At 42.8% G+C, this 22,724-nt stretch overlaps 13 protein-coding genes and 1 non-coding gene across 14 annotated transcripts; 7 read left to right on the top strand and 7 right to left on the bottom strand.

The window, feature by feature from the left end:
• Positions 1-819: 819 nt before the first annotated feature.
• On the top strand, positions 820-2,778 carry V1516DRAFT_680689 (pre-mRNA splicing factor component-domain-containing protein). Its single transcript, XM_066923132.1, has 4 exons — positions 820-909; positions 961-979; positions 1,036-1,590; positions 1,636-2,778. Exons 1-4 carry the CDS (start codon positions 867-869, stop codon positions 2,642-2,644), a joined length of 1,626 nt encoding a protein of 541 aa, XP_066775244.1. The 5' UTR covers positions 820-866; the 3' UTR covers positions 2,645-2,778.
• A 438-nt stretch (positions 2,779-3,216) lies between these two features.
• On the bottom strand, positions 3,217-5,062 carry V1516DRAFT_680686 (P-loop containing nucleoside triphosphate hydrolase protein). Its single transcript, XM_066923131.1, has 2 exons — positions 3,521-5,062; positions 3,217-3,466 (listed from the first exon to the last, which is right to left on the bottom strand). The coding sequence occupies exons 1-2, from the start codon at positions 4,907-4,909 to the stop codon at positions 3,317-3,319; spliced, it is 1,539 nt and encodes a 512-aa protein (XP_066775243.1). The 5' UTR covers positions 4,910-5,062; the 3' UTR covers positions 3,217-3,316.
• Positions 5,063-5,113: 51 nt separating this feature from the next.
• On the top strand, positions 5,114-7,506 carry V1516DRAFT_655744 (uncharacterized protein). The gene is made up of 2 exons (XM_066920329.1): positions 5,114-5,790; positions 5,849-7,506. Exons 1-2 carry the CDS (start codon positions 5,211-5,213, stop codon positions 7,366-7,368), a joined length of 2,100 nt encoding a protein of 699 aa, XP_066775242.1. The 5' UTR covers positions 5,114-5,210; the 3' UTR covers positions 7,369-7,506.
• On the top strand, positions 7,507-8,621 carry V1516DRAFT_680682 (ubiquitin-conjugating enzyme/RWD-like protein). Its single transcript, XM_066923130.1, has 3 exons — positions 7,507-7,887; positions 7,940-8,029; positions 8,097-8,621. The coding sequence occupies exons 1-3, from the start codon at positions 7,759-7,761 to the stop codon at positions 8,421-8,423; spliced, it is 546 nt and encodes a 181-aa protein (XP_066775241.1). The 5' UTR covers positions 7,507-7,758; the 3' UTR covers positions 8,424-8,621.
• V1516DRAFT_687468 (INO80 complex subunit Ies4-domain-containing protein) lies at positions 8,552-9,316 on the bottom strand (the record flags this gene model as incomplete). Its single annotated transcript, XM_066923729.1, has 1 exon — positions 8,552-9,316. The coding sequence occupies one exon, from the start codon at positions 9,314-9,316 to the stop codon at positions 8,552-8,554; it is 765 nt and encodes a 254-aa protein (XP_066775240.1).
• Positions 9,317-9,895: 579 nt separating this feature from the next.
• On the top strand, positions 9,896-9,986 carry V1516DRAFT_t70. Its single transcript has one exon. It is a non-coding gene; the product is annotated as a tRNA-Pro (tRNA).
• V1516DRAFT_680679 (P-loop containing nucleoside triphosphate hydrolase protein) lies at positions 9,911-12,535 on the bottom strand. The gene has a single exon (XM_066923129.1). The coding sequence runs from the start codon at positions 12,521-12,523 to the stop codon at positions 10,043-10,045; it is 2,481 nt and encodes an 826-aa protein (XP_066775239.1). The 5' UTR covers positions 12,524-12,535; the 3' UTR covers positions 9,911-10,042.
• Positions 12,536-12,708: 173 nt separating this feature from the next.
• V1516DRAFT_546020 (uncharacterized protein) lies at positions 12,709-14,398 on the bottom strand. Its single transcript, XM_066919191.1, has 2 exons — positions 14,024-14,398; positions 12,709-13,971 (listed from the first exon to the last, which is right to left on the bottom strand). Exons 1-2 carry the CDS (start codon positions 14,199-14,201, stop codon positions 12,746-12,748), a joined length of 1,404 nt encoding a protein of 467 aa, XP_066775238.1. The 5' UTR covers positions 14,202-14,398; the 3' UTR covers positions 12,709-12,745.
• A 247-nt stretch (positions 14,399-14,645) lies between these two features.
• V1516DRAFT_666275 (kinetochore component CENP-S-domain-containing protein) lies at positions 14,646-15,169 on the bottom strand (the record flags this gene model as incomplete). The annotated part of the gene is made up of 5 exons (XM_066920736.1): positions 14,646-14,781; positions 14,829-14,862; positions 14,912-15,007; positions 15,060-15,087; positions 15,137-15,169. 5 exons carry the CDS (start codon positions 15,167-15,169, stop codon positions 14,646-14,648), a joined length of 327 nt encoding a protein of 108 aa, XP_066775237.1.
• Positions 15,170-15,426: 257 nt separating this feature from the next.
• V1516DRAFT_693071 (protein trafficking Pga2) lies at positions 15,427-16,086 on the top strand. The gene is made up of 2 exons (XM_066923887.1): positions 15,427-15,485; positions 15,544-16,086. Exon 2 carries the CDS (start codon positions 15,562-15,564, stop codon positions 15,925-15,927), a length of 366 nt encoding a protein of 121 aa, XP_066775236.1. The 5' UTR covers positions 15,427-15,485; positions 15,544-15,561; the 3' UTR covers positions 15,928-16,086.
• V1516DRAFT_680670 (Snf7-domain-containing protein) lies at positions 15,949-17,378 on the bottom strand. Its single transcript, XM_066923128.1, has 3 exons — positions 16,955-17,378; positions 16,544-16,906; positions 15,949-16,484 (listed from the first exon to the last, which is right to left on the bottom strand). The coding sequence occupies exons 1-3, from the start codon at positions 17,000-17,002 to the stop codon at positions 16,245-16,247; spliced, it is 651 nt and encodes a 216-aa protein (XP_066775235.1). The 5' UTR covers positions 17,003-17,378; the 3' UTR covers positions 15,949-16,244.
• A 540-nt stretch (positions 17,379-17,918) lies between these two features.
• On the top strand, positions 17,919-19,768 carry V1516DRAFT_629247 (telomere repeat binding factor-domain-containing protein; the record flags this gene model as incomplete). Its single annotated transcript, XM_066919880.1, has 5 exons — positions 17,919-18,257; positions 18,307-18,418; positions 18,471-19,079; positions 19,134-19,256; positions 19,350-19,768. The coding sequence occupies 5 exons, from the start codon at positions 17,919-17,921 to the stop codon at positions 19,766-19,768; spliced, it is 1,602 nt and encodes a 533-aa protein (XP_066775234.1).
• A 207-nt stretch (positions 19,769-19,975) lies between these two features.
• V1516DRAFT_680662 (uncharacterized protein) lies at positions 19,976-21,354 on the top strand. The gene is made up of 3 exons (XM_066923127.1): positions 19,976-20,385; positions 20,457-20,572; positions 20,627-21,354. Exons 1-3 carry the CDS (start codon positions 20,097-20,099, stop codon positions 20,882-20,884), a joined length of 663 nt encoding a protein of 220 aa, XP_066775233.1. The 5' UTR covers positions 19,976-20,096; the 3' UTR covers positions 20,885-21,354.
• V1516DRAFT_680660 (nucleotide-diphospho-sugar transferase) lies at positions 21,206-22,655 on the bottom strand. The gene is made up of 2 exons (XM_066923126.1): positions 21,904-22,655; positions 21,206-21,847 (listed from the first exon to the last, which is right to left on the bottom strand). Exons 1-2 carry the CDS (start codon positions 22,356-22,358, stop codon positions 21,400-21,402), a joined length of 903 nt encoding a protein of 300 aa, XP_066775232.1. The 5' UTR covers positions 22,359-22,655; the 3' UTR covers positions 21,206-21,399.
• Positions 22,656-22,724: the final 69 nt, after the last annotated feature.

Below are 22,724 nucleotides of genomic sequence, written 5' to 3'. Positions count from 1 at the left end.
TTCACGAAACCAGCCGAAACGACCAGTAAGTACTTTAATGATCAGCGTCAGATATCCCATACTCACATCACAGACGATCGAGATTAATCATTCTCGCAGCTCTCAAGTTCAAAATGCTTCACATAACTGTCGATTGACTTTGTCCGATCCTCAGGTTATTCTCCCCCCGAGCACTGCTTCTAGCTCGGCGACCAGTAAACCTGCGTCCTTGCAATCAGTCAATGGCAACCCCGCCCAGCTACATCCAGTGTTTTTTGGAAATAACTTGAAGGCTCTAACACCATCCTCGGGCACATATCGTTTGTCTGATCCCAAGATTACACATCCCGCTTCGTGGGGTTATCAGAGTACAGATAGTTCATGCAGTGCTGCGAGTCGCTGCTGTGGACGTTGTAGGTCAAAGCTATAGTCCTTCATGCTTTTTTGACTTCAGTGGAATTTCACTGCTAATGCCTGTTTATATTATAGTATATTTCAAGTCTTGCCAAGGCTAATTTGTCATGGCACGTTTCCGTTGGAGTTTTTTTGGTTGGTGTTGGAGTCTTGTTATTTGAGAGATCGCCATCAGATCGCACGTTAAGGTAAAGATCTGGATTTCTCAATGCTAAAGTTGATTATCTCATTGCCCTACATTTATCTGATTCTTTCATAGTTTCATGAAATAAAATCAATATATTACTTCTATCCACTGTACTTAATATACCTCATGAGTTAAATTCAGATCTAGATAAATTTCACAGGTTATGTTGCAACCACGTGATATTTGCTTATATGAAATTCCTCCCACTCATACTGAATTTGTAGTTTTTATTAGTGCAAGTACGACACAAATATTTTGTCTGTGATTTTAAGATTGAATATCCGAAATGCCAGTTTATGTTAAAGGCGGGGTCTGGACGAATGTCGAGGGTAAGTTCAATTGATTTTACGATTGAAGTGGATAAAGACTGACAGAGATAGATGAGATTGTTCGAGCAGCGTGAGTATACATACGAGCAACAGCAGAAGAGATTATTAGGAGTGCTGATTAAATAGAATCGCTAAGTATGGTCTAAATCAGTGGGCTCGTGTTTCTTCTTTGCTTGCGCGTAAGTCCGCCAAACAGGTCAAGGCTAGATGGACTGAATGGCTTGATCCATCTATCAAGAAATTAGAATGGTCAAGGGAAGAGGACGAGAAACTGCTTCATTTGGCCAAGCTAATGCCCACACAGTGGCGCACTATTGCGCCTATTGTTGGACGAACAGTCACTCAATGTTTAGAGCGATATCAGAAGTTGCTCGATGATGCTGAAGCTGCAGAGAGTGCAGGTCTTGGTTTGTCAGGTCCTGGAGGTGAAGCCATGGCTGCCGACCAAGTTCGTAGGTTACGACCTGGTGAGATCGATCCAGATCCTGAAACTAAGCCTGCCAGACCTGATGCCATTGATATGGACGAAGATGAACGAGAAATGCTTTCTGAAGCTCGAGCTCGCTTGGCAAATACACAGGGCAAGAAGGCGAAGCGAAAAGATCGTGAGCGTTTACTAGAAGAGAGTCGTCGATTGACCATTTTGCAAAAAAGGCGCGAATTAAAGCAAGCTGGAATTAAGTATGAAAATTTAGTGAAATAATGTTCAGACTGCTAACCCTACAGTGTAAAACTGACAAAGAAGAAGCATAATGACATGGATTACAACGCAGATATTCCATTCGAACATCAGCCTGCTCCCGGTTTTTTTGACACCACAGATGAATTGGAAAACAACGCAGAAGTAAAAGCCGATTACGATGCCAAAACACGGAAGTCAGGTGCACGACGGAAGGAATCTGAAGACCCAAATGCTTCTCATAAGCGTCGGCAGCGTGAGGAGGGCAAAGAGGGCAAAGACAGCAGTTCCACAGATCAGCAATCTATCCTTCGAGCAGAAAGATTACAAAGATTACAAGAACAAGAACAGCTTGCGAAGCGAAGGAAGCTAGCCTTACCGGCACCACAAGTTACAGATGCAGAGGTCGAAGAGATTGTCAAGTTAGGACGAAGTAACGTCGATCTCCAGGAAGTAGCAGAGGAGGAAGAGATGGAAGATGCAACGGATGATATTTTTGCAGGTTCTTCAACAGCATTATCGAATTTTTTGAAAGCTGGGTTCAGAAATCTGCCCAAGCCAAAAAACGAATTTGATTTAGTAGCTCCTGAAGAAGAGCCCCAAGAACTGTCAGTAGAAATGCAATTGCAAGAAGCCGAGTTAGAGGAAGACGCTGGTGAGCGAGAACGGAAAATTAAGGCCATTCAAGCCGCGGAATCAGAGCGAGCAAAACTTCGACGATCAGCGGTGATTCAACGCAATCTTCCCCGACCAAAAATTCTCAACGGAGACCATCTTTGTATGATGTATATAGAGGCAAGCGATCCCATCCGTTCGGTAATTGCAAAAGAAGCGCGGGAAATGATTCTTTCGGACGCTTTGAAATATCCTCCAGCTGGCGGCAAGTTATATAATGTCAAAAATGCAGCTAAATTGGACGACATGAATGACAGGCTACGCTCCAAAGCTTTGACAATGATTGAGGAAGAAGTCAAGTCTCTTGCAAGCCTTGAACAATTTACAGAGGCTTTCGAGGCAAAAATGCAAGGAAATCCATATAGATTGCCTGGATTTTAATAAATAAATAAATATTCCGATTTATGTTCATTGTAAAGTAACCGAAGCTATAGTCGATGCAGAGTGGTTCTTCGCTCTAACCATGCTTTGAGCTGCTGGCCGCACGTTTTCGTTGATTTGTCAACTCCAGTGCAATTTCCCATTCGGTATCATTATCACTGTATCATCATTTTTTTAAGAGCATCAAAGGTGGCTGCTAAATTTATTTTTTTGTTATCGTGCAATATTCGTCGTTATTTTAGAAATCCCGAAAGCAATCACAAACCTCTCATCACTTATCTATATATGTCTCCTCGACCTATAACCACATCTACTTCCGCACCAACAAGTGAATTATCCTCAGTCATTGACACACTCGGTAACGCGCTATTTAAGGAATCTCAGGCTGCCAATACTCAGGAGAAAAAACTAGGTGTTCTATTAGGTGGCTATATACAGCGGCAACGAGCTCTGGGATCGAAATTACAAGACGCAGGTGACGCATATCATCAAAGTCAAATTCAGAAATACGTTTTTGAGGGTCCCAAGAATTGAATAACTTGTATAAATATTTATATGGTTCTTACAAGAGCTTTAAATGATAATATATTCTAAATTCTGATATTAAATAAACATAACTTGGGAGCATTACCAAATATACAAACAGTTCCTCTTTTATCCTGTTCGATCAATTTACAATGACTCCGGTCGCTTAAGAATCAGACCTTTCTTGATCGTCGCCCAGCCAATAAGACGCCAATGTTTTTCGATTCTACGAGAAAGAGCGATCTTTTCGCCCAATTCCGTACATGCTGGGGAAGTAAGCTGTAATTTAGCAAGGTCCTAGCAAGACGAATTTAGTACCGTACATCAGTTCACCAGCAGAGCAATACTTACAGCTTTGACGCCAACAACACGCGCACCAGTCGCGGTGGATCCAATATTCACCATGAGAATCTCGTTCTTGGTTAATTTCGAAACACGTGCCTGCTTCTTCTCGTCCGTCTTCACTCCGAGTAATCGTCGAAGCAAGAAGTAGTTGATTTCAATCTCCGTGTAAATTTCGGGAAGTTTACCCTTTGAACCCAAAACATGGCCTACAAGACGATCGGCTCGACAAAGAGTCGGATCAATCTTAGTACCAACTCCGATCAATCCACCAGGGACAGCGAATTTAAGATCATTATGTTCAGCGTAGAGCGAAATAATGCGACTAAAAATAGGAATGCATTGTATCTTTCCCTCGTTATCCTTCGTAACAATGCCAGGACGAATCTCAATCTCATCACCTAATCGTAAAACACCATTCAAAATACTCCCTCCCGCAACTCCTCCCTTCAGATCATCGATCTCAGATCCGGGTTTGTTAACGTCAAACGAACGAATGACAATTAATTTAGGATCGGCCATGAAATCACGCGGTGGAACAGGAATTGACTTTACCAAATATTCATTCACTGCATCGATATTGTATTTCAGCTGCGCTGAAATCGGAATGATTGGTGCCTTATCAGCAGCAGTACCTTTAACAAACTTGAGAATACTCTTATAATGATCAAGTGCGTTTTCTTCTCGCATTAAATCGACCTTGTTTTGAAGAATGATGATGTGGTTGAGCTTCATGATCTCTATAGCAGCGAGATGTTCTGAAGTCTGCGGTTGCGGGCAAGATTCATTACCTGCAATAAGTAATAAAGCTGCGTCCATAACAGCAGCTCCCGATAACATAGTAGACATAAGAATATCATGACCAGGACAATCGACAAAACTAACATGTCTAAGAAGTTGATAACGGCCATTGCAACCTAATCTCTCACATCGCGGGTTAATTTCCTTCTCTGAACGAAACGATCGGTAACAATCTGGTCGAGGGCATGTCGGCGAATCGCACTTGTAAATTTTGGCGTTGGCGTATCCAAGCTTGATTGTGATGTTCCGCTCGAGCTCGTTCTTAAATCGCACGGTCTGAACGCCCGAAAGAGCCTTAACTACTGTACTTTTTCCGTGAGCGACGTGACCAATAGTACCAATATTGATAGTAGCTTGTCTCGCAATGATCTCGATACTGAGAGGATTAAGCTGAGAAAAATCTGGGTTATCAGGTTGCTCAGGAAGCCCGATTGGTTTTTCGTCATCATCATCATCTTCTTCCTCATCCGAAACAGAATCCTTCTCCTCCGGCTCAGCAAAACTGACCGATTTTGTCTTCGTAATCTGACCTTGAGCAGCTGCTTCATCTCCAGAGAGGGGAGGAGTGGTAACTCCAGTAGTTTCTGAAGTGTCCATGATAGTTGCTCTTGCTGGGTATTGTTATTAGCAGCAGAATATTCAGACTTTATGGAAGTTAAAACAGAAAGCTTTAACTTTTCTCCAGCGGTATTATTATTTAACTATTTGTTTCAACAAATTTTAGCAAGAATACCTTCAATTTCTTTTGAGAATTTTGTTGGGTGTGCTGTAAAGGAACGAAGTTGTGGCATAACTGAATACTTAATGTGGGTATGTACTCACTCCTTTGCCGGGATCACTACTGGCCATTACCAAATTCATTTCCGATTCAGCAGTAGACAAAATCAGTGTGTTTAGAATGGCATCTGAAGATTCTTCAGTCAGATCTGAAAATGTTTCATCTGGTCAGACATTGTCCTCATCAGCGGTCAGTATTGCCTCTGAAAATGCCGGACATAACTACGAGTCGTTTTATCAAGATAGCCCTCACCAGTCATTGGCGTCTCCATACGTAATTTCTCGGCATGGAACCAATGGCCAGGCGAATTTGACGTCTAGCAGACACTCTCGGACTCATCAAGGTACTCCAGCATCAGGCAAGACTTCCACTCCTCGTTCCGCAGCAAGATCGCAGACGCTACTGATCAATTCCAAGATGCGTCATATCAAGAAAAGAGATGGCGAGCCGCTATGGAGAAAAGACATTCAATATGATTTTCTTTATGCCATATTTCATGATAATACCAGAGTATTTACAAATGCTTATGATGGGACCACAAATCATACTTATTCAGAGATTTACATTGACGCAATGGCTCGATCGTCGAAGTCTTCCCGTGTTCTTCGGGAGAAACTCCTTGGTGATCATCAGGCTGGTCTCAACATTGCAATGGTTTGCCTATTAGTGAATATAGGTCGTATGAATACCACACTGAATTGTATGTTCCAATATCTGTTGTGTGAGCTTCTGGTAATCGGCTTTTCTAACGTTGTCAGTTTTCCCAGAAATGCGCGCTCAGTTGCGAACATATCATCCTATTCCCTCTCTACAGTCTTATGCTGATCCCACAGCGTACAAGCAGCTTCAAGATGCTCCTCGCCTCAAGTCAATATTGAAGGGAGCATGTGAAGATCAACCTGAGCCATCTACTCTAGAACAGCTTCTTATCCAAACAAAATTCCCCCGCACGAATCCTATCAACTTGGTTTTCATTCTTGCTACGTATGCTCGGCGTGTTAGTGAAATTTTTTTTGTTGAACCGCATGAATTTTATGACTTGATTATGAATACAGAGCTTTCCAGCGAGTCACGCGCGCTTGCTTTTTTATGGCTCATGTGGGCTTATCTGGAGTCTGATCTAAGCCCTGCACAGTTACGTACAAATCCGTTTGGCATTGGCCAAGAAGATGGAACTAAGGTACCAGCATTTGATCTTCTTTCACCTGAACAAGTTGATGATGAAAATGTTGATACAATATCTGAGAAAGAATTTGCGGAGAGGATGATCGAAGAGCGCAAACGAAATATTGAATCGAATTGGAGTGCGGTGATTAAGAGAGAGTTGCCTAGTAATTTACAAAGACGAAAGAGAAAGCTCAAACGCAAAAGCGGCGTTGAAGGTCTGGGAGAAGATGGGTCTGATTCAGAAGGATCTCCACATTCTCAAGCTGAAATGGGAGGGTTTGCTTCGCCATACAGTGCTAGTTTTCCGGAGCCTAAGTCAAGCTCAAGGTCATCCTCTAAACGTCAAAAGAAGAGTGAAGTAGCGGCGTATGAATTAATGGTCGAAAGGGAGAAGAAGTGTAATTTTAAGATAGACCATCTGATCAGAATCTCTGACCGACGACAGAGACGAAATAGGGTAGCAGAGGGCGCCATACACCGCGCATGGAAAAGTATTAAAACACGAGATCCGTTTGAGCACTCTGAGGATGAGCAGTCAATCTTAAATGCTGAGTTAATTGCTTCTGCGGCGTCCTCTCACAAGAGGAGAAATGTTGATATGTCGGCTTTGAACAGTCAAATTCAGGCGAGCTTGGCTGATGGTCGGGATCCTAATGCAGTGCAAGATTTTGGAGAAGAGTGTGAGAAAATGGCTACAGCATTTCGACGTGCGAATCGGTGGATTTCTCGTTGGTATGGCATTAAAAATTTGGACTCGCGTCCAATACAAGAATTTCAACAACGTCTAGTGATGGAAAATCCTCTAAAGAAACGGACTTCGAGACAGTCATACTTAGGTCGACATCATAGTTCAAAAAAATTGCCGTCAGGAGAAGCGGAAGTGAAGACCGAAGAAGAATTTTTAGATGAAAAAGCATCTACACCACTGAAGACGCCTACAGGTCGACGACGAAAAAATACGACTACTCGCGCGGGACCGGAGTACATGCAGGTACACAGTAAATCACGTTCTGGCGCTATCCACATAAATGAGGAAGAACGTGGAGCAATAGAGGAGGGGGAAGAAGATTCTCACTCAGGCATCTCTATGCCAGTCGTAGCCGAAGCATAAATGTTAAGTACTCCGGACGAGAGTGTTTATGGTTGTCATGGAAACCTTTTGTTATTATTTTTCCAGAATTGGTGTACGAGCGGCGGTGCGCCACCAGATGTGTATTTTATCTATTGTTTAGAACAGTTCATCCAACATATAAGAATTCAGAAATCTTTGACTTATATGAGTAGGATTTATTTGCCATTTAACGTGTTATCTAAATTTTGACAATTTTCTCGAGTTTATCGCTTTTTTTCAGTTCTGGCTGTTGACGATCAACCACGAGGACACATCAAATCAGAACACATTCGCCAGTCAGTTTGCATGCATAGAGTGAGAGCTTTGCATAATCAATAGCAGAATAAAAACGCAATTTGCAGAAATCAGTTTAATTTAACTTGATCACTGATGGACTCTCAGTTTGCCAACCAGACAGTCAGTTCGTACTCGTCGTTGAAGATGCAAGAGACACCTGCGTCTACTGCCAATAATCAGTCTGTAACCAAGCGCTTGCAGAGTGAGCTTATGCAGTTAATGGTTTGTTTTATAATCGTGATTGAAACGAAAACTTGAATACTGAACGTCTTAGATGTCGAATGTGCCTGGAATCTCGGCGTTCCCGGTCTCTGATGCCAGTCTCTGCCACTGGACTGGTACTATCTCTGGACCTGAAGGAACTGTAAGTCGCAATTTTGAATGTCTCTTAACTTGGCTTGTTATGATGTGTATTCTAACCGTATTTACAGCCTTACGAAGGTCTGAAGTATAAGATTTCGATGGTATTTCCCTCAAACTATCCTTATCGTGCGCCTTTGATTCGCTTTGTCTCTCCAATGTGGCATCCTAATGTCGATATGTCTGGTAATATCTGTCTCGACATTCTGAAAGAAAAGTGGTCGGCGGTATATAATGTGCAAACAATTCTTTTGAGTTTACAATCGCTTCTTGGTGAGCCCAACAATTCTTCACCACTGAACGCTCAGGCCGCTGATCTGTGGGACTCTGATCAGAAGGAGTACAAGCGGTTAATGATGCAGCATTATAAGGACATTGAAGAGATCGGCGAGGAATAATAGATATGAGGCATACCATAAAGGAGTAACTTTTGATTATAGTTTTTTTCTAAGGGTGGGCATTGTATTATTTCCAAGGCTATTATTATTTTATTGTAAAATTCTGTTACTGAATAGATAACATTATTCTAAGTCTCTTTGTCCTCTGCTGACGGTCGTAAGAGGATCGCAGGAAACCTGGAATTTTTTCGTTTCTCACCAATTTCACTCTCGTGACCATCTTTTTCTTTTGACTGATCTTCAGACAGATCAGTGGAATTAGAGGCTGTGTCGTTTGGTACAGAAAATGCAGGAATTGTAATTTTCACAGGGCCTGATTCTGGCTTTATGGTTGCATCCGCAGATTTTTGAGATTCATCTATCGATAAATCAGGGAGTTCCCCGGATTTGCTTTGATCTGCACCTGGCTCTGCAGTCCAAGTGGAAATAGTCCATTCCCATCCAGTGAAACTTTTCAGCTCAACTGTTGTGCGGGTCCATTTGCGACATGGATGTCCTGATCGATCTAGAGCGCGCAACTGGGCGTTTATCGATCCCTGATTTGCTTTTGGGCCCAGCTTCGAATGTGTAGCGTGATGAGAACCAAGACCACCAGGCGTGCCTGCCGCTGTGGATGGGTCAGAAGGACCGAGAAGCGGAGAAGAAGGGGTACCTAGGCGTTTCCGCTTGGAGACTAATGATAAGCCTGCTGCACTTGAATGTTTGCGTTTCGAGCTTATAACTGTTGGTAGTGCGTGCTGGGATTGTGCATCTTGACTGTTAACGGGTGACGAAGGAGCGAGAGCTGATGGTGGTGATGATGTTACCCCGGGTGAGGACGCTGCGGATATATCTGCAGAAACTTCCTGAGAAGCGCCTTGCGAATTCAATTTTAATATCACCGGATACGACATCGATTAGGTGATCGTTTGAAAATTAAAAATAGTGCGAGCTTGTTCAAGTCACGATCCTGTGAAACCCCTCTTTGTAGTCGTTTGGTGTAAATCCAGTCATTTTACTGCTAGGCGTCACACAGTCCCTAGTTTTGGGACATTACTTTGCCGAGATCTTGCTGAATTATACCTTCGTCCATTGAATCCAATTCCAGTTCCGCGCTTAAAAAATTCTTTGATTTCCGCTTGTCTTAGAAATCACTGAAACATATTAGGCAAATGTCACCTAGAATATAACTAGTCTACTTAGTCCCATTTCATATCTGAACTTCAAAATTGTTGCAAATTCCTCAAGTTTCAATGTTAGCCAAACTCTTTAAGTTGTAGACATGCTAAGATATTAAACTCGAATTTTACTTAATATCGTGTTGACTATCAAAAATTATAAGGATACTTCATGCAACAAAGTACGTAATTAGACAAAATGCTAGCATCCTGCCTGTCGATTAACAACAAAAACTAATAATCAACAAATCGTTAGCAACGTATCTCATGTAATACGGTCTTATTGAAAATTAGCTACTTTTCCAATATTAAACTGGCTCGATGGTTTAGTGGTATAATTCTCGCTTAGGGCATTCACCTTAAGTTAATTTGCGAGAGGTCCCGGGTTCAATTCCCGGTTGAGCCCTTTTTTTTACTTGGTATCGCAAAATTAATTTTTATTAATGCTCTTATCACTGTAGGTTAAGATTTTGGCCTATCAGTTTCTAAACTGGAATAAAAGCGATCAAGAAAACTTCGGCGAGCTTGCATGCTCATTTGCTCAATCTGAATTGCAAAATGTTGTGTGCTTTTAAAACCAGCAAATTTAGCCATCGAATTAAATTGGCGGAGACAGACATCGACAGGAGGCCGTTGAACATGTTTGTTGGAATATATTTCAAATACTGATTCTAAAGTTTTTTTTTTATTGAAAGGATTGGATTCAGAAATTGCTGTCATTGCTAGAGAGCTGATTTCTGCCTCGATTGTAGAATGACCAATCACTTGCGCATTGTCATGTACAGAGTCCGCACCTGTATGATTGAGAATGGCCATAATAGGATCAGTCTTTGGGATGGCAACAGACTCATTAGATAAACCAATGGATAATTTGCGATTGGACCGTAATTCTGCTTGTCCAGCAGAGTCAAAGTTCGGAAAAATAAGCTCCTTTATATCAAATCCAGTTTCCAGTGACACTGATTCGGCCACATTAGTGCGATGAAGAATATTCTTCAGTAAAGGTTTATCACCTGAAAGCGCAAACATGTTTGCAGCACCGAATAGTTCACCTTGCGCTTCAGCCTGGCCTTGGATACCACTGAAATATCGTCTCTCTGAGGAACCTGTATATGCGATATTTGCTTGCTGTTGCTTATAGATTTGTTGAGCGTAGATGACTTCTTCTAAAGTTCCGGAACTAACAAGACGATATATTTCAACATTCCGCTTCTGGCCGATTCGAAAGGCTCGGTCCATAGCCTGCAAATCATAAGTCGGGTTCCAGCTGAGATCAAAAATAACAACTTTGTTAGCGGCAACAAGATTCAAACCAACACCTCCGGCTTTCGTGGAAATTAGAAACGCAAATACATTGGGATTTTGGTTAAACTCGTCCACTTGGCGTTGCCGTTCCTCGTATGATTGAGAACCATCCAACCTTGAATATACATAATTGGCGGAGTACGACATGAGAGATTCAATAATCATTAGCATTCGCGTGGAATGGCTGAAGATCAAAACTTTATCATTTTTCTGTTTCCAGAAGGCTAGCAAACTTTGTAAGATGGTCCATTTCCCGCAGAGCATGGGATCCGCGAGGTTTTCTAAAGGCGTTCGAGAAAGATACTTGCGGTAACATTTGGGTAATAGAACTTTCAGCAAGCAAGCGGATTTCTTTCGTGTTTTGCCAGGATCCTCATTCTGAGGCAAGCACAATGCCAAATGATCGAATATATTTTTTGCAACTTGAAATTTCGAAAGTAAATTTTGTCCCGCACATTTACAATCGGAATCATGGCTGTCAGGACATAAACATAATATTGAATCGCTACTCTTACCCTGTTCTAATGACCTTGCAAAAACACTCTGCTGCAATTTCGTGAAATTGAAATAAGCTTCGGCTTGAAGAGCTGACAACCTGCAAAACACTATCAAATCTCGCTTTTGAGGCAGTTGATCTACAATCAATTGTTTTGTTCGCCGTAAGAAGAAACGAGGTAATAAATTTGCAGATAACTGACGTGCACATATACGAGCATTGGCGAGTTCTAGAATTGTTGCCGAATGTGATTGGCCAGCTTGAAGTGGTCGCGTTACTTTTGAAACCCATTCGCTGTACAAACCTAATTTTCCTGGATTGGCCCAGTTGAGAATCGCCCATAAATCATTGTAAGAGTTTTGCACGGCGCTACCGGTCAGACCAATCCGACATAAGGCGTTCACTTTCATAAGTGCTTTTGATATAGATGACTGTAGAGATTTCAAGTTCTGACATTCGTCTAAAATCACAGCATCCCATTCTATAAGATTGAGCTCAGATTCGTGAAGTCGGTAGGTCTCGTATGTCGTTATCAGGATCTCGCAGCTACCTCGTCTTGCTGCTGATAGTGAATCTTCTTTCTTATTTGTCATGAAATCGTATATGATCCACCATCCCCAGCGATTAAGCTCTTGTCTCCAGTTCAATACAAGTGTACCTGGACAGATCAAGAGGACTTTGGGATACCATCGGCCAGCTCTAGACATGACCCTCATTCGCCTACTATCGCGTCTATCAGCAGTTTTGCCAAACGCAACCGTGAGGAATGATATCACTTGTACTGTTTTCCCTAGACCCATGTCATCGCCGAGAATGAATCCGGTTTGTCGGATATACCTAGAGTACAGAGCAGCAGCTCCTTCAATTTGATAGGGTCTCAGCCATTTAGCTAAATTCGCTGGCAAGCTTCCAGACGATTCCAGACTGATATTAACATCAGAACCATTCGTGGGAGGTGTAAATTCAGGTCTGACTTGGAATGGAGCTGTTAATCCTTGTTCGATCTGATTCTCGAGTCCACTATAATCGGGTACCGATACTTTGAATTCTTCATGAGCAGCCAGCTCTTCAAACTGCAAGCGCCGTTGAATGACATATTCAGGAGGTAAATGTTCACTCGATTTCAGATTCTTTCTTTTCATTATTCCATTTTGGAGCGTATTTTGGAAATATTACCGAGTAAAATTTGAATGGGGCTGGGAGCTGATTATCAGCAATCAAATAAATCTCCCAGCTCTGTCCACTTTTTACTCAATTGGAAAAATCAGATTTGACTTTCCATGCTTTTGAAGCTTACGTTAGACGGCACAAAGTATACAGTAAAATTCGCGATAGTAATTAACTACAGTTAGTGTAGACGTATATCAAAACTCATCAACAAAAGCTTTTCTAGAAGCTTTCGGATTTCCAAACAAAACATGCCGGGTTTCGACCAGTCTGTCCATAAACTCAACTTCGGATGCAAAGGAAGAATCGTCAGATTGTGCAGAATGAATGACAACTGCACTACCTGGCTTTTGTAATCTCTTTAATTGAGCGCGTTCATCTACCTTGCGAGCAATCCACTGCCTGAACGAATCTTGAACAGGACAGTATGTCGGAAATCGAGTTTTAATAGCGACCAGAGCAGAAAAAATTTTATTCCTTGCATCACTATTCGAAACACGTTCTTGAGATAGAGCATCTTGAAAGGCAGAGCACCACTGGCCCATTTCTAGTTGTAAGCCGTTCTCATTCGATTTGGTTACTGTGTCCGATATCATATCTTCGTTTACGAATGAATCTTCGACAAAAATTGCACATCGGCCCATATAATCATCTCCTGCATCTGAATCAAGAAATCGCTGACGTAAAGATTCCCCTCCATGAGAAGTCCAGAATTCCTGGCGACCAAAACGCCCTTGGATAGCTGAGCCAAGGGCAAATACTGTTCGAGCTCGAACTTCAGAATCTGGTTCGTTAACAATAGACTGTAGTAGATTTGTAATAGTCTTGGCTGGAGCAGCCAGATCTAATGCTGGAGCATTATTTCGTAAAGCAGCCCCAATTGTTCTAGCTGACAGGGACCGTACCTCGGGCTTCTTGTGGGAAGCTAGAATATATAATAACGCGCTGAGAACGTTCGGCTCAGCAAGCCTAACTCCAAAATCAATTTCATGCGCAAAGTCCTCGATAATCTTGAACGAGCTGATCAACTTCGCGAAATCGTTGTTGGACGAGTCATTTGCATCGTGCTGAGGCTTACTTGATGACAAAGAGGAAGAAGAATCTAAAGTCGATTCATGAGATGGTTCGGCGGAAGAAATAACATACTCTAAATTCTCCGAGAATTCGCTAAATTCAGAGGCAGACAAGTAGGGATTCGGTTTATGGTTATAGGTAGAATCTCCCCAGATATTTCTGGAATCGTCGCTACCAGGTTCAGTTCCTTCTTCGCTGTCTTCTGCCATACCAAGAGGTCCAGCTACAACAGCAGCATTGCTCTCTTCGTCAATTGCTATCACCGATGACTCTTGTTGAGTGTCATCTGCATCATTCAGATATTTGGCTTCTCGTAAACCAGTTTGAAAGTCCATTCTAATATGTAATCCTTGATGTATATAGTTAGCTTTTAGATAATTCAGATCTATAAAAATATGTACCAGCTGGAACCTCTTGATCAGGCCTGATTATCTGCCAGTTATCGCTGGGCTCGAAAATCCTCGGATAACAAGCACCGCCACCGTCAGGACAGATCTGGTCTTCAAATGATCCAGAACTTGCGGAAACTGAAACAGCGAGAGAGAGAAAGGCAGGCACACAGAGAAACTTGTAATGCATAAACGCTAAAAATACGACACACCAAAATTAAACCAGGTTTGTCCAATAGCAGCCGTGCAGGCACTTTTGAATAGGGCGACTTTATAGCTCTGATAGAAGATATATTATTGAAATCGATTTGACCAGCTAGTCTTTTGCTTTGGCCACGGTAGCAACTGAGACCTGAACAGAAGTCCCAACCAAGTCCCAAGGAACAGGAAGGAGAAATGTTTTGGTTGGCTAGGAATAAAGCTTTATACTCTTTCTTTAGCGGAAGATAGGGAATATATAGCTCTACCTACTAGTATATTACGAAAATGTCTAAGATCAGGCAATCATTGCTGATGTATTATACAAAGATTTCACGGCTTCATGTATGCACCTCTGCTTGCACTTATGCCGTGTCCTTGTAGAATACATGACAAGGACTGGTGTATACTGCTCAAATCGATCAAAAACCATGAATCACTGTGAAGGTTTTTTAGCCATCTTCTGCTGCCGTAAATCACTTACAAACGTATGAATGCAATCTTTTAATCCCTCATTCCGTCTGCACATCATCAAAACATCATCCGCCGAAACCACTTTGCGGTTTGCATGTCTCTCAAGATTAGTGAATGTATTAACGCCAGCTGTAAATTAACATACTCGGCAAACGCCTCGATATCTCCTGCCAAAGTCACTTGGTCGTGTCAACGTACAGAACCCGAGAGATGCAGGATCTTACGTACCAGCTTGTGTGTAAACCAGATCTGCTAACGCAGCAACGTACTGTGGAGTCGGTGTAACTTTTAAAACTACGCTTTCTTCTTGCGTTATCTCATTCACTGCTGCTGTGAGCTTCTGTAATTTACGGATCGACTGCAATTGATGAAATACCTATTACCCAGACCGCAGCGCGCAATCGCTAACATTCTGGATTAGTATATAATATGCGACCAACAAGTAAAACTTACTTCCTCCAACTCAGTGTCTGCTGTCGATGTCATCTTTTATTTCACGTCATCAAATTCCACATGTACAGTTCTTTTGATTCAGGTGCACAGTAACTATCAACAGCAGATCAATCATATCGATCGACCGCAACGCGTCCAAACAAACACGCCTCAAGTCGGGACTATTCCGGGGATGAAGGTACAGCTCACACCGGGTTCAAGCTCCGTCGTTCACACCCCAGAGTATACTTCACAATAAACTGGTTGCTAGGATCGCGCGGAAGTAGACGTTGATTTTAGTTTGCTAACACGGCCATCCCCTCAAGTGCCATTTATCAGGTAATGATATTCTGCAGATTATAAGAAAAAAGTATAATTTGGCTAATTTACGAGTCTTTGGATTATTTGACATTACTAAAGCTTATTAGTTTAAAGTCACCGCAACGATGCATATCGCAATTTTTGATCGTTTGAAAGATTACACTTTGAAGGACTACTATCCTCTATTCATCATCGTGACCGGATACATGCTTTTCCGGCCGTATTTAATGAAGCTCGGTGGGGAACTACAGAAGCGCGAGCACCGCAAAGCCAGCCAGGAGTCTGCCATAGCTGCTGCTAAAGCTGCTGTAGAGCCGCCAAAATCAGACGAACAGTTCATCACAGAGACAGAATCGCGATCCTGGGGCCGTAACGCGCGACGACGCCAAAAAGAGCGGATTAAAGAGATCGAAAAATCTTTTGCTCGGAAGAAAGAAATGGAAACGGAATATGAGAGCGATAAAGAGATTGAGGAATTTTTGACTGAGTGAGCTTCATTCATCATTGTTGTCATTGGAAACGAAAATTGAAGAATTTTTTGATTGTACATAAATGCAATATTATTGCATCAAGCGAACGTGCATTTGCTTTCGTAAATATTATTACACAATTAAGAAAATACTAGACAGTAAATTTGACAAAAAAATGCCTTTACGTACTTCGCCTCCCAAACACCGTTCCCTGTATCAAAACTAAGATATGGCTGACCAAGAAATCTAGAAACCAAACTAAACTCGGGAAAATGTAACAACAGAAAATCAATAAAACAACAAATACGAAAAAGGGACCTTAGATTCCAAAATGCAAATTAACTTTGTAATGCTTTGAGACGTTCGCGCATGTCGTCGAAATCGGCCTCCTCTTCCTCCACTGGTGGTTCTTCTTCTACTGGAACGCTATCAGGAACCTGAGCAATCTTCCCAAGTTTACCACCAGAGATTTCTGCCAGAATCGCATCGACTTCTGCGTCAGCCGCCTCCTCTTCTATATCATCGGCATCATCAAGAGAATCGAGTGTGTCGCCAACCATCTCATCCATGATGCCAGCCTTTGAAAGTAAGTAAAATGACAATTGAAATTATTCCCACAATTACCAAAATGACTGACCTTCATAAGCTCTTGGCTCAACTCTCGCATCGTGCCACTCAATTCAGGCAATCGAATCAGTGAGTTGACTTCCTTCATGACACCTGTGCTTGATTTCATGCTTCCCTGGATCTTGCGAACAGCGAACGTTTCATTCATCTGCATACCGACAGATGCTAGCTGTGCTTTCGATTTGTATAGTCGAGATTGTTGCTGTCGGACGTGAAACAGCTCTTTCGCCAGTATTCTGGCTGACTTTATGTCATTTCTACGAGCAGAAGCACGGATCATAGTCTTGGTCTTATTTTCCACAGATTTTAAATTATTCAGCTGTCTGTCCAGCGTCCTCTGATTTTGCCGTAATAGTCCATTGCACTTACGCATCTAGATATGTTGGTTATTCGGATAAAAGCAGATAGAATATGAACAAACCTGTTCTTGGGGATCTGGACCATAAATGGCTCTCTTTAGCATCTCCATGTTCAACACCGTAAAATCCGTAGCTCTTGGCTCAGTCAAGTAATATAAATAAATTCAAATGAAGCTCAGAATGGATTTTGTCAATAAAAGCTCAGTTGTTCTGCTGTGTATTATAACTCTGTGGACCGTAAGTTCTGCCATTATTGTTCAAGTCTGTAGACAGAAACTGTAATTTAGCGGGCCTAGTGGGACTAGTGGCGACCATAGTTATCAACCGGATTAGGCATATGCTACAAAACTTCTCGACTACGAAGCGCAATAAATATTTGTACCAATCAGAAAATACAGACTGGTTCTTTTCTTAAAGATGGTTTGTAATTAATTAGACCTAGTCGCTTAGTATCTAAGATGATAAGAAATTTTTGGCATATCTGTATTTTTGAATCCCAGGTATACCATAGCTCCACCACCAACCAATGCCGTTACGCAGTAAAATACTGCTGAGATCTTTAATCCCAACCAAACCCTACATCAGACACCGGAAACCCTCCTAAGGAAAGACAAAAGTAGGCTGCGAGGCCAGAGAACGTCCGGGGAAACGCGAAAGGATCGAGATTGCACTGAGCGATCTTCAAACATAGATGTTGAGTACGAAATGACTGACAGTGATGGCGAGCCGTGGCCGCAAGAAGTGAGAGAATGAACGGCAGTCTAAGATGTTATGCCGATGCAATCCTCACTTACTAGAGCCATGGCCGTAGTAGACTTGATCTATAGAAGCTAACGCGTTAATCAACACACAGCTACTGCTGGCACCGATGTCGATGGTGCGCTTTCGGGGTCGGTTAGCTCACAGTTGGCTCACGACCAGGAGCGTGAGGAGTCTGTTATTTTGGCGGTGTCGGCCGAACAGCCTGTAATCGCGCAAGGCGAACGCGAGGCTTCCGTTGACCACGCGCCTGACGGCGACAAGAGCATGGAAGTACAGCAGCAGACATCCACCACAGATCCGCAACTGGGATCCCTCGACCAGCATGAAGTGGAGATAAACACTGATATTGCTCAACATCATCTGAACGAGGCCGAAGATTTGATGTTTATAGCGCAGAATTTCGAGAGCACTGCTCATGCCGATGAACAAGAATCGGATGAAGAATTACAACAGCAGCATAACGTCGAAGCTGAAGAAGCGGTGATGGAATATGCCAATCAAGATCGTATTTATGATATTCCGTATGACGATTTATCGTCGGCGATCTCAAGCAACCCGGCAATGATGTTTAAGGTGCAGAGCATGCCGATTCTTGATAACTTGGTGCGTTGTAGTTTTAACCTCGCGCAATTTAATACTGACTGGAATCTAGTCTGAACAAGTGCTGGGTACAGTAGCAAAACGTTATCCGGATGCCTACTCGATTTTCTCTCCTATAACCGACGAGGGTCAGGCTTATCGGACATTGCTGTCTTTATTTGAGCGTACGTGTGTCTAGACTGAAGCTGCTTAGACATTTCGGACTAACATGACCAGAAACTAAAAAGCTTTATTCGTGTGAACCTTTTCTTTCTGTTGCTGAACTTGGGTTTTCTAATTCACCGGTGTATCGCACAATTGTCCGGAAGGCAAACTTAGCTACATTTGTTTCTACTCTTTTGAGTGGCAGTGGAGAAGTGGGGTTTCAAGCTTTGAACGACAATTTCATTCAGTCTTTTGTTCCTGAAGGATCAAGATTACTAAAATCACAGGGCCAACTTTTTCTGGATTTAAAAACACATGCTTTTTTGGCCGGTATGGCCGCAGAACAGCCCCGAAAAGAATTACTAGCTGATTTGTTCCCAAATAATATGGAAGACGAGCTGCTTCGGCTACGTGCTGGTCCGGGAACATTTAGTTCTAGCGAGCAGGATTTCATAGAGAGATGCAAACATAGGCGAGAGAGTTTGGTCGACCTCGACTGTTCGCCCGACGCACCGGAGAAATATATTTGGAATGATTTTCTACGGGATTTAACTGAGTATGTGGCGAAAAACTATACTTCGTTAGTTTCGATGCCAAAAGGATATTCAATGAGGCGGCACATGCGTTTTGGAAGAGAAGATGGTGCGAGTTCGTTTGAGGAGCTAGTGATGATGCAGTCTGGTCAGGGCGGGCTGGAACATGGTCAATCAACTAGTGAATCAGTCGTGGAGGCAGGTCATAGCGAGACAGACCCTTCTGTAGCAGCTGCCCTAGCAAATGCTACATCTTTATCTGAGGCATATGCGGCGACGCAAAGCATGTTTGGCAATGGCCCAGCGGTAGAAGGTTACGGCGGAGGTGAGCGAGTACAGGAAGGAATCGTGAATAAGGCAATCAATGACGGCCTGACTACAGCAGGGATGCAGTCTTTGGAAAACCGTACGTCATCAGTGGTCGGTTTAGGTATGGAACGATCGATGACGACGATCAAGACGAAGTCTCCGAGGAATCGAGCACTCGTTAAGGGAAATCACAAACGACGTCTATGGACTAAAGAAGAAGAAAACGCACTTCTTAAAGGCTTGGACGAAGTCAAAGGTCCTAAATGGAGCATGATCTTGGAACTGTACGGGCCCGGCGGCCGTGTGTCTGAAGTTCTGAAAGATCGAAATCAGGTACAACTTAAGGATAAGGCACGCAACCTCAAGTTATTTTTTCTCAAAAGCGGTCTTCAAGTACCGTACTATCTTCGAGGCGTCACGGGCGACCTAAAACGCAACTCGTCGACCAGTAGACGCCCGGGAGATCTGGGTGAGCCCGAGGGCGAAGTAATAGCTGACGATGAAATATCTGAAGCTGATGTAAACTAAGATCAAGTTTTGTATTCTAGGGACGTAACAATAGCGCTTCAATTACATAATCATGTTTGTGTAAATACTGGGTCTATTACTATGACCGGCCAATGGGAGTGCTCGAGATCAATCTTAGTGTTCTCTGAGACTCCCCGCGTCGAACGTTTAGGCTTTTGTCCAACCACGTCCGGCGGGATTCCTCAGAGGTTTTTGTTCTTTCCGGGCTTTCCTTCTTATTTCGACGTCTCACTTCAGTGCGACTCGATTTTTTGACTGCATTGCTGTAGATCAGATTTGGGGAAATTTTTGTCAGCCCTTTTTGTTTTACTGCTAATTAATTCTCATCATGTTCCGATCGGTCGCTTCGTTTTCGCCAATCGCGCGTGGTGCGCTTCGCCAGCAATTGCTAGGCCGTGTTTCCGTACGTGCTCTTTCGTCGTCGGCAGTTACAGAAGACAAGGCAGCGGTTGCAGTGTCGTCGGGAAAGTCATCCCTTCCTGTGGACTATCCACTGCCATCGCAGCGCAAGCCTGAAAATGCGATCGACTATGCTATGACTACGTTGGACGCTATTGCCAACTGGGCTCGACAAGGATCTTTTTGGCCCATGACATTCGGACTTGCTTGTTGTGCGGGTACGTAGCCTTGTTTTGCTTTTTTCGTTGGTTTGAAAATGAGTATGGATATCTAACCGTTTGGGTTATAGTTGAGATGATGCATCTTTCTGGTCCCCGATACGATCAGGATCGTGTAGGTATTATTTTTCGTGCCTCTCCTCGTCAATCTGATATTATGATTGTCGCTGGCACACTCACCAATAAGGTATGCTTTGGTAAACAAAGGGATTTAAATAGTCGGATAGCTAACTCGCAACAGATGGCTCCTGCCTTAAGACAAGTGTATGATCAGATGCCCGAACCTCGGTGGGTTATTTCAATGGGCTCTTGTGCAAACGGCGGAGGCTATTATCATTTCTCATACTCTGTTGTTCGTGGTTGTGATCGGATTGTGCCCGTTGATGTTTATGTTCCTGGATGTCCCCCGACCTCAGAGGCTCTGATGTATGGCGTTTTACAACTTCAGAAAAAGATGCGTCTACAGAAAACTACGCGGTTGTGGTATCGCAGCCGGTAATCTGGCCAATTCTACTAGAATTAAGCGTTTTTTTTCTTTTCATCTTTTTTTGGGAGCGGAGCTCGGGAGCATGCTTAATTAGCTTATTTACGACATAAATATTATTCAGATTCACACATTTTCTTTCTGTATTATTGTTACTGCTTTTTTTCTTCTGCGTTGCATCAAACCTGTCTAATTTGGATATTGAGACAGTGAACTATCAGTCAGAGACATGTCCTTCAAGAATAAGAAGAAAGATTGAGATATATGGATAGATGTATGATTAGACATATGATCAAGACATATAGGAATAAATTTAATTGAAGAGTTAAGGACTGTCTCTGGACAGTTTCAAATCAGTATGATATTTGGTACCTGAAAAGTGACTTTATATTATCGGCCAATAATGTGGCGATAAAACGTAAATCGAGCAATAATATTTACATTTAAATAATTACATACATAACAAATACATTCAAAATTACAAACGATTGCTCAATGAGAGGAATTACTGCAGTGCAGAAGGAACCATATCAAAACCCATCATAAATACCGGATTCCTTTTCAGCAAGATGGCGCTCGTCATTAATGTTCCACCACCACTCGAAAAGCTCATTTTCAGGGTCGCGTTTCTCCCAGGGCTTCGGTGTCAATATGTAATGGACATTTTTGACTCTTTCGTCGTCCCAGATGGGCTTGTGAACGTCACGTAAGGTTTTCAAGGCGTTGTACTTGTACGACAGCGGGACCCATGAGTCACGAAAGACATCAGAAAGTAGTGATTGGTCAGCAAATTCATAGTTGTCGGTCCGGTCGGGACTCGCCATTGCACTGACAATCTTATTGTACGTGTCAGTGGAAGGATTGACGACTTGAAGACCCCCATTGCAGATAGCGAGACCAGTGTTTGTAGGAGCACCCTCCTTCTGAGCCGTGTCGGGGTCGGCATGCTGGTGTGTGAACGAGCAATTTTCTGGGATCCTAAAAGAAAATTAAAAATTGGCAATTAGAAAAACCAGTAAGAGCAACAAACATACCAGTCTTTGGGATAATGCGGTTTCTGGAACGGATTACAGGTGCAAGCATGCGAAGCGGCAAAAATCCGGTCTGTATCATTTAGTTCCATCTCCATCAGTTCGTCCATGTTCTGGACAACAATCATGTCCGAGTCAAGCTGGACCACCCGTTCAAACTCAGTCAAATTGAATGGCTGCAGCTTCGACCAGCAGTCATAAAACCGCACTTCGACGCCATAATCCTTGTGCACGGCTGGCAGAAGATAAGGAATTTCCTTTGTTGCAATTCCTCGCTTCTTCAATGCCTCATGGCCTTCAGGTTCAAGCGTTGAGGTATAGAGAACCAAAAACGGATACTTGGTGCCCGACCGACGTAACGAGTATTCCAGCGCCAAAAGGCCAGGCAAATACTTTGTATTGGTCAGAAGGGTGGTCCAAACTTTTGGTGAGTCGACTGCACGTTCAGTAGCCGTCATGTTAAACACAATTGAGTTTTCTAAAGGAAAGAAAGAAGCAGACTTAAGAAAATTCTGGTCGGAAGGTGATTATTGATTCGCAAGTGAAAAGCCCGTGGAGATTAATTGGGACCTTATAACAGTGATTCGATGACAGCTGTTTGACTATCTGAATCAGTATCAAAATCCCACGAAATCCTATGATAAATCTCTGAGCAAATTATAAGAAAATTGAAGTGCAATCAATGTTTGCTCTTATTAGTCCTTATGCAGTCTGACAAAAATCCAGAATGTCCCTTGCTGACCGATCCTTCGAGGATATCTCCAGACAATCAACGTTGACAATGGCATGAGAGCCGCGCCGAACTTATCGCCAAGGCACGTGCT

This window comes from Lipomyces oligophaga, assembly GCF_038497815.1.
Source record: "Lipomyces oligophaga strain CBS 7107 unplaced genomic scaffold V1516scaffold_8, whole genome shotgun sequence".
NCBI lineage: Eukaryota > Fungi > Ascomycota > Lipomycetes > Lipomycetales > Lipomycetaceae > Lipomyces > [Lipomyces] oligophaga.
Note: the sequence above shows the minus strand (reverse complement) of the source record. Positions and strands in the feature narration are given on the sequence as shown.

Bases quoted from the DNA above. Each gene is read 5' to 3' on its own strand.
- V1516DRAFT_680689 (XM_066923132.1), top strand. From the start codon at position 867: ATGCCAGTTTATGTTAAAGGCGGGGTCTGGACGAATGTCGAGG. The intron at 1,591-1,635 runs GTATGAAAATTT...CTAACCCTACAG, and splicing joins TTAAAGCAAGCTGGAATTAA to TGTAAAACTGACAAAGAAGA.
- V1516DRAFT_680682 (XM_066923130.1), top strand. From the start codon at position 7,759: ATGGACTCTCAGTTTGCCAACCAGACAGTCAGTTCGTACTCGTCGTTG. The intron at 7,888-7,939 runs GTTTGTTTTATA...TGAACGTCTTAG, and splicing joins GTGAGCTTATGCAGTTAATG to ATGTCGAATGTGCCTGGAAT. The intron at 8,030-8,096 runs GTAAGTCGCAAT...CCGTATTTACAG, and splicing joins TCTCTGGACCTGAAGGAACT to CCTTACGAAGGTCTGAAGTA.
- V1516DRAFT_680686 (XM_066923131.1), bottom strand. From the start codon at position 4,909: ATGGACACTTCAGAAACTACTGGAGTTACCACTCCTCCCCTCTCTGGA. The intron at 3,467-3,520 runs GTAAGTATTGCT...TCGTCTTGCTAG, and splicing joins GTGTTGTTGGCGTCAAAGCT to GACCTTGCTAAATTACAGCT.
- V1516DRAFT_680670 (XM_066923128.1), bottom strand. From the start codon at position 17,002: ATGGAGATGCTAAAGAGAGCCATTTATGGTCCAGATCCCCAAGAACAG. The intron at 16,907-16,954 runs GTTTGTTCATAT...CAACATATCTAG, and splicing joins GTCCAGATCCCCAAGAACAG to ATGCGTAAGTGCAATGGACT. The intron at 16,485-16,543 runs GTCAGTCATTTT...TTACTTTCAAAG, and splicing joins TGAGCCAAGAGCTTATGAAG to GCTGGCATCATGGATGAGAT.
- V1516DRAFT_546020 (XM_066919191.1), bottom strand. From the start codon at position 14,201: ATGCATTACAAGTTTCTCTGTGTGCCTGCCTTTCTCTCTCTCGCTGTT. The intron at 13,972-14,023 runs GTACATATTTTT...ATATACATCAAG, and splicing joins TGATCAAGAGGTTCCAGCTG to GATTACATATTAGAATGGAC.
- V1516DRAFT_693071 (XM_066923887.1), top strand. From the start codon at position 15,562: ATGCATATCGCAATTTTTGATCGTTTGAAAGATTACACTTTGAAGGAC.
- V1516DRAFT_680679 (XM_066923129.1), bottom strand. From the start codon at position 12,523: ATGAAAAGAAAGAATCTGAAATCGAGTGAACATTTACCTCCTGAATAT.
- V1516DRAFT_680662 (XM_066923127.1), top strand. From the start codon at position 20,097: ATGTTCCGATCGGTCGCTTCGTTTTCGCCAATCGCGCGTGGTGCGCTT. The intron at 20,386-20,456 runs GTACGTAGCCTT...TTTGGGTTATAG, and splicing joins CGGACTTGCTTGTTGTGCGG to TTGAGATGATGCATCTTTCT. The intron at 20,573-20,626 runs GTATGCTTTGGT...AACTCGCAACAG, and splicing joins CTGGCACACTCACCAATAAG to ATGGCTCCTGCCTTAAGACA.
- V1516DRAFT_680660 (XM_066923126.1), bottom strand. From the start codon at position 22,358: ATGACGGCTACTGAACGTGCAGTCGACTCACCAAAAGTTTGGACCACC. The intron at 21,848-21,903 runs GTATGTTTGTTG...ATTTTCTTTTAG, and splicing joins CCGCATTATCCCAAAGACTG to GATCCCAGAAAATTGCTCGT.
- V1516DRAFT_655744 (XM_066920329.1), top strand. From the start codon at position 5,211: ATGGCATCTGAAGATTCTTCAGTCAGATCTGAAAATGTTTCATCTGGT. The intron at 5,791-5,848 runs GTATGTTCCAAT...TAACGTTGTCAG, and splicing joins TATGAATACCACACTGAATT to TTTTCCCAGAAATGCGCGCT.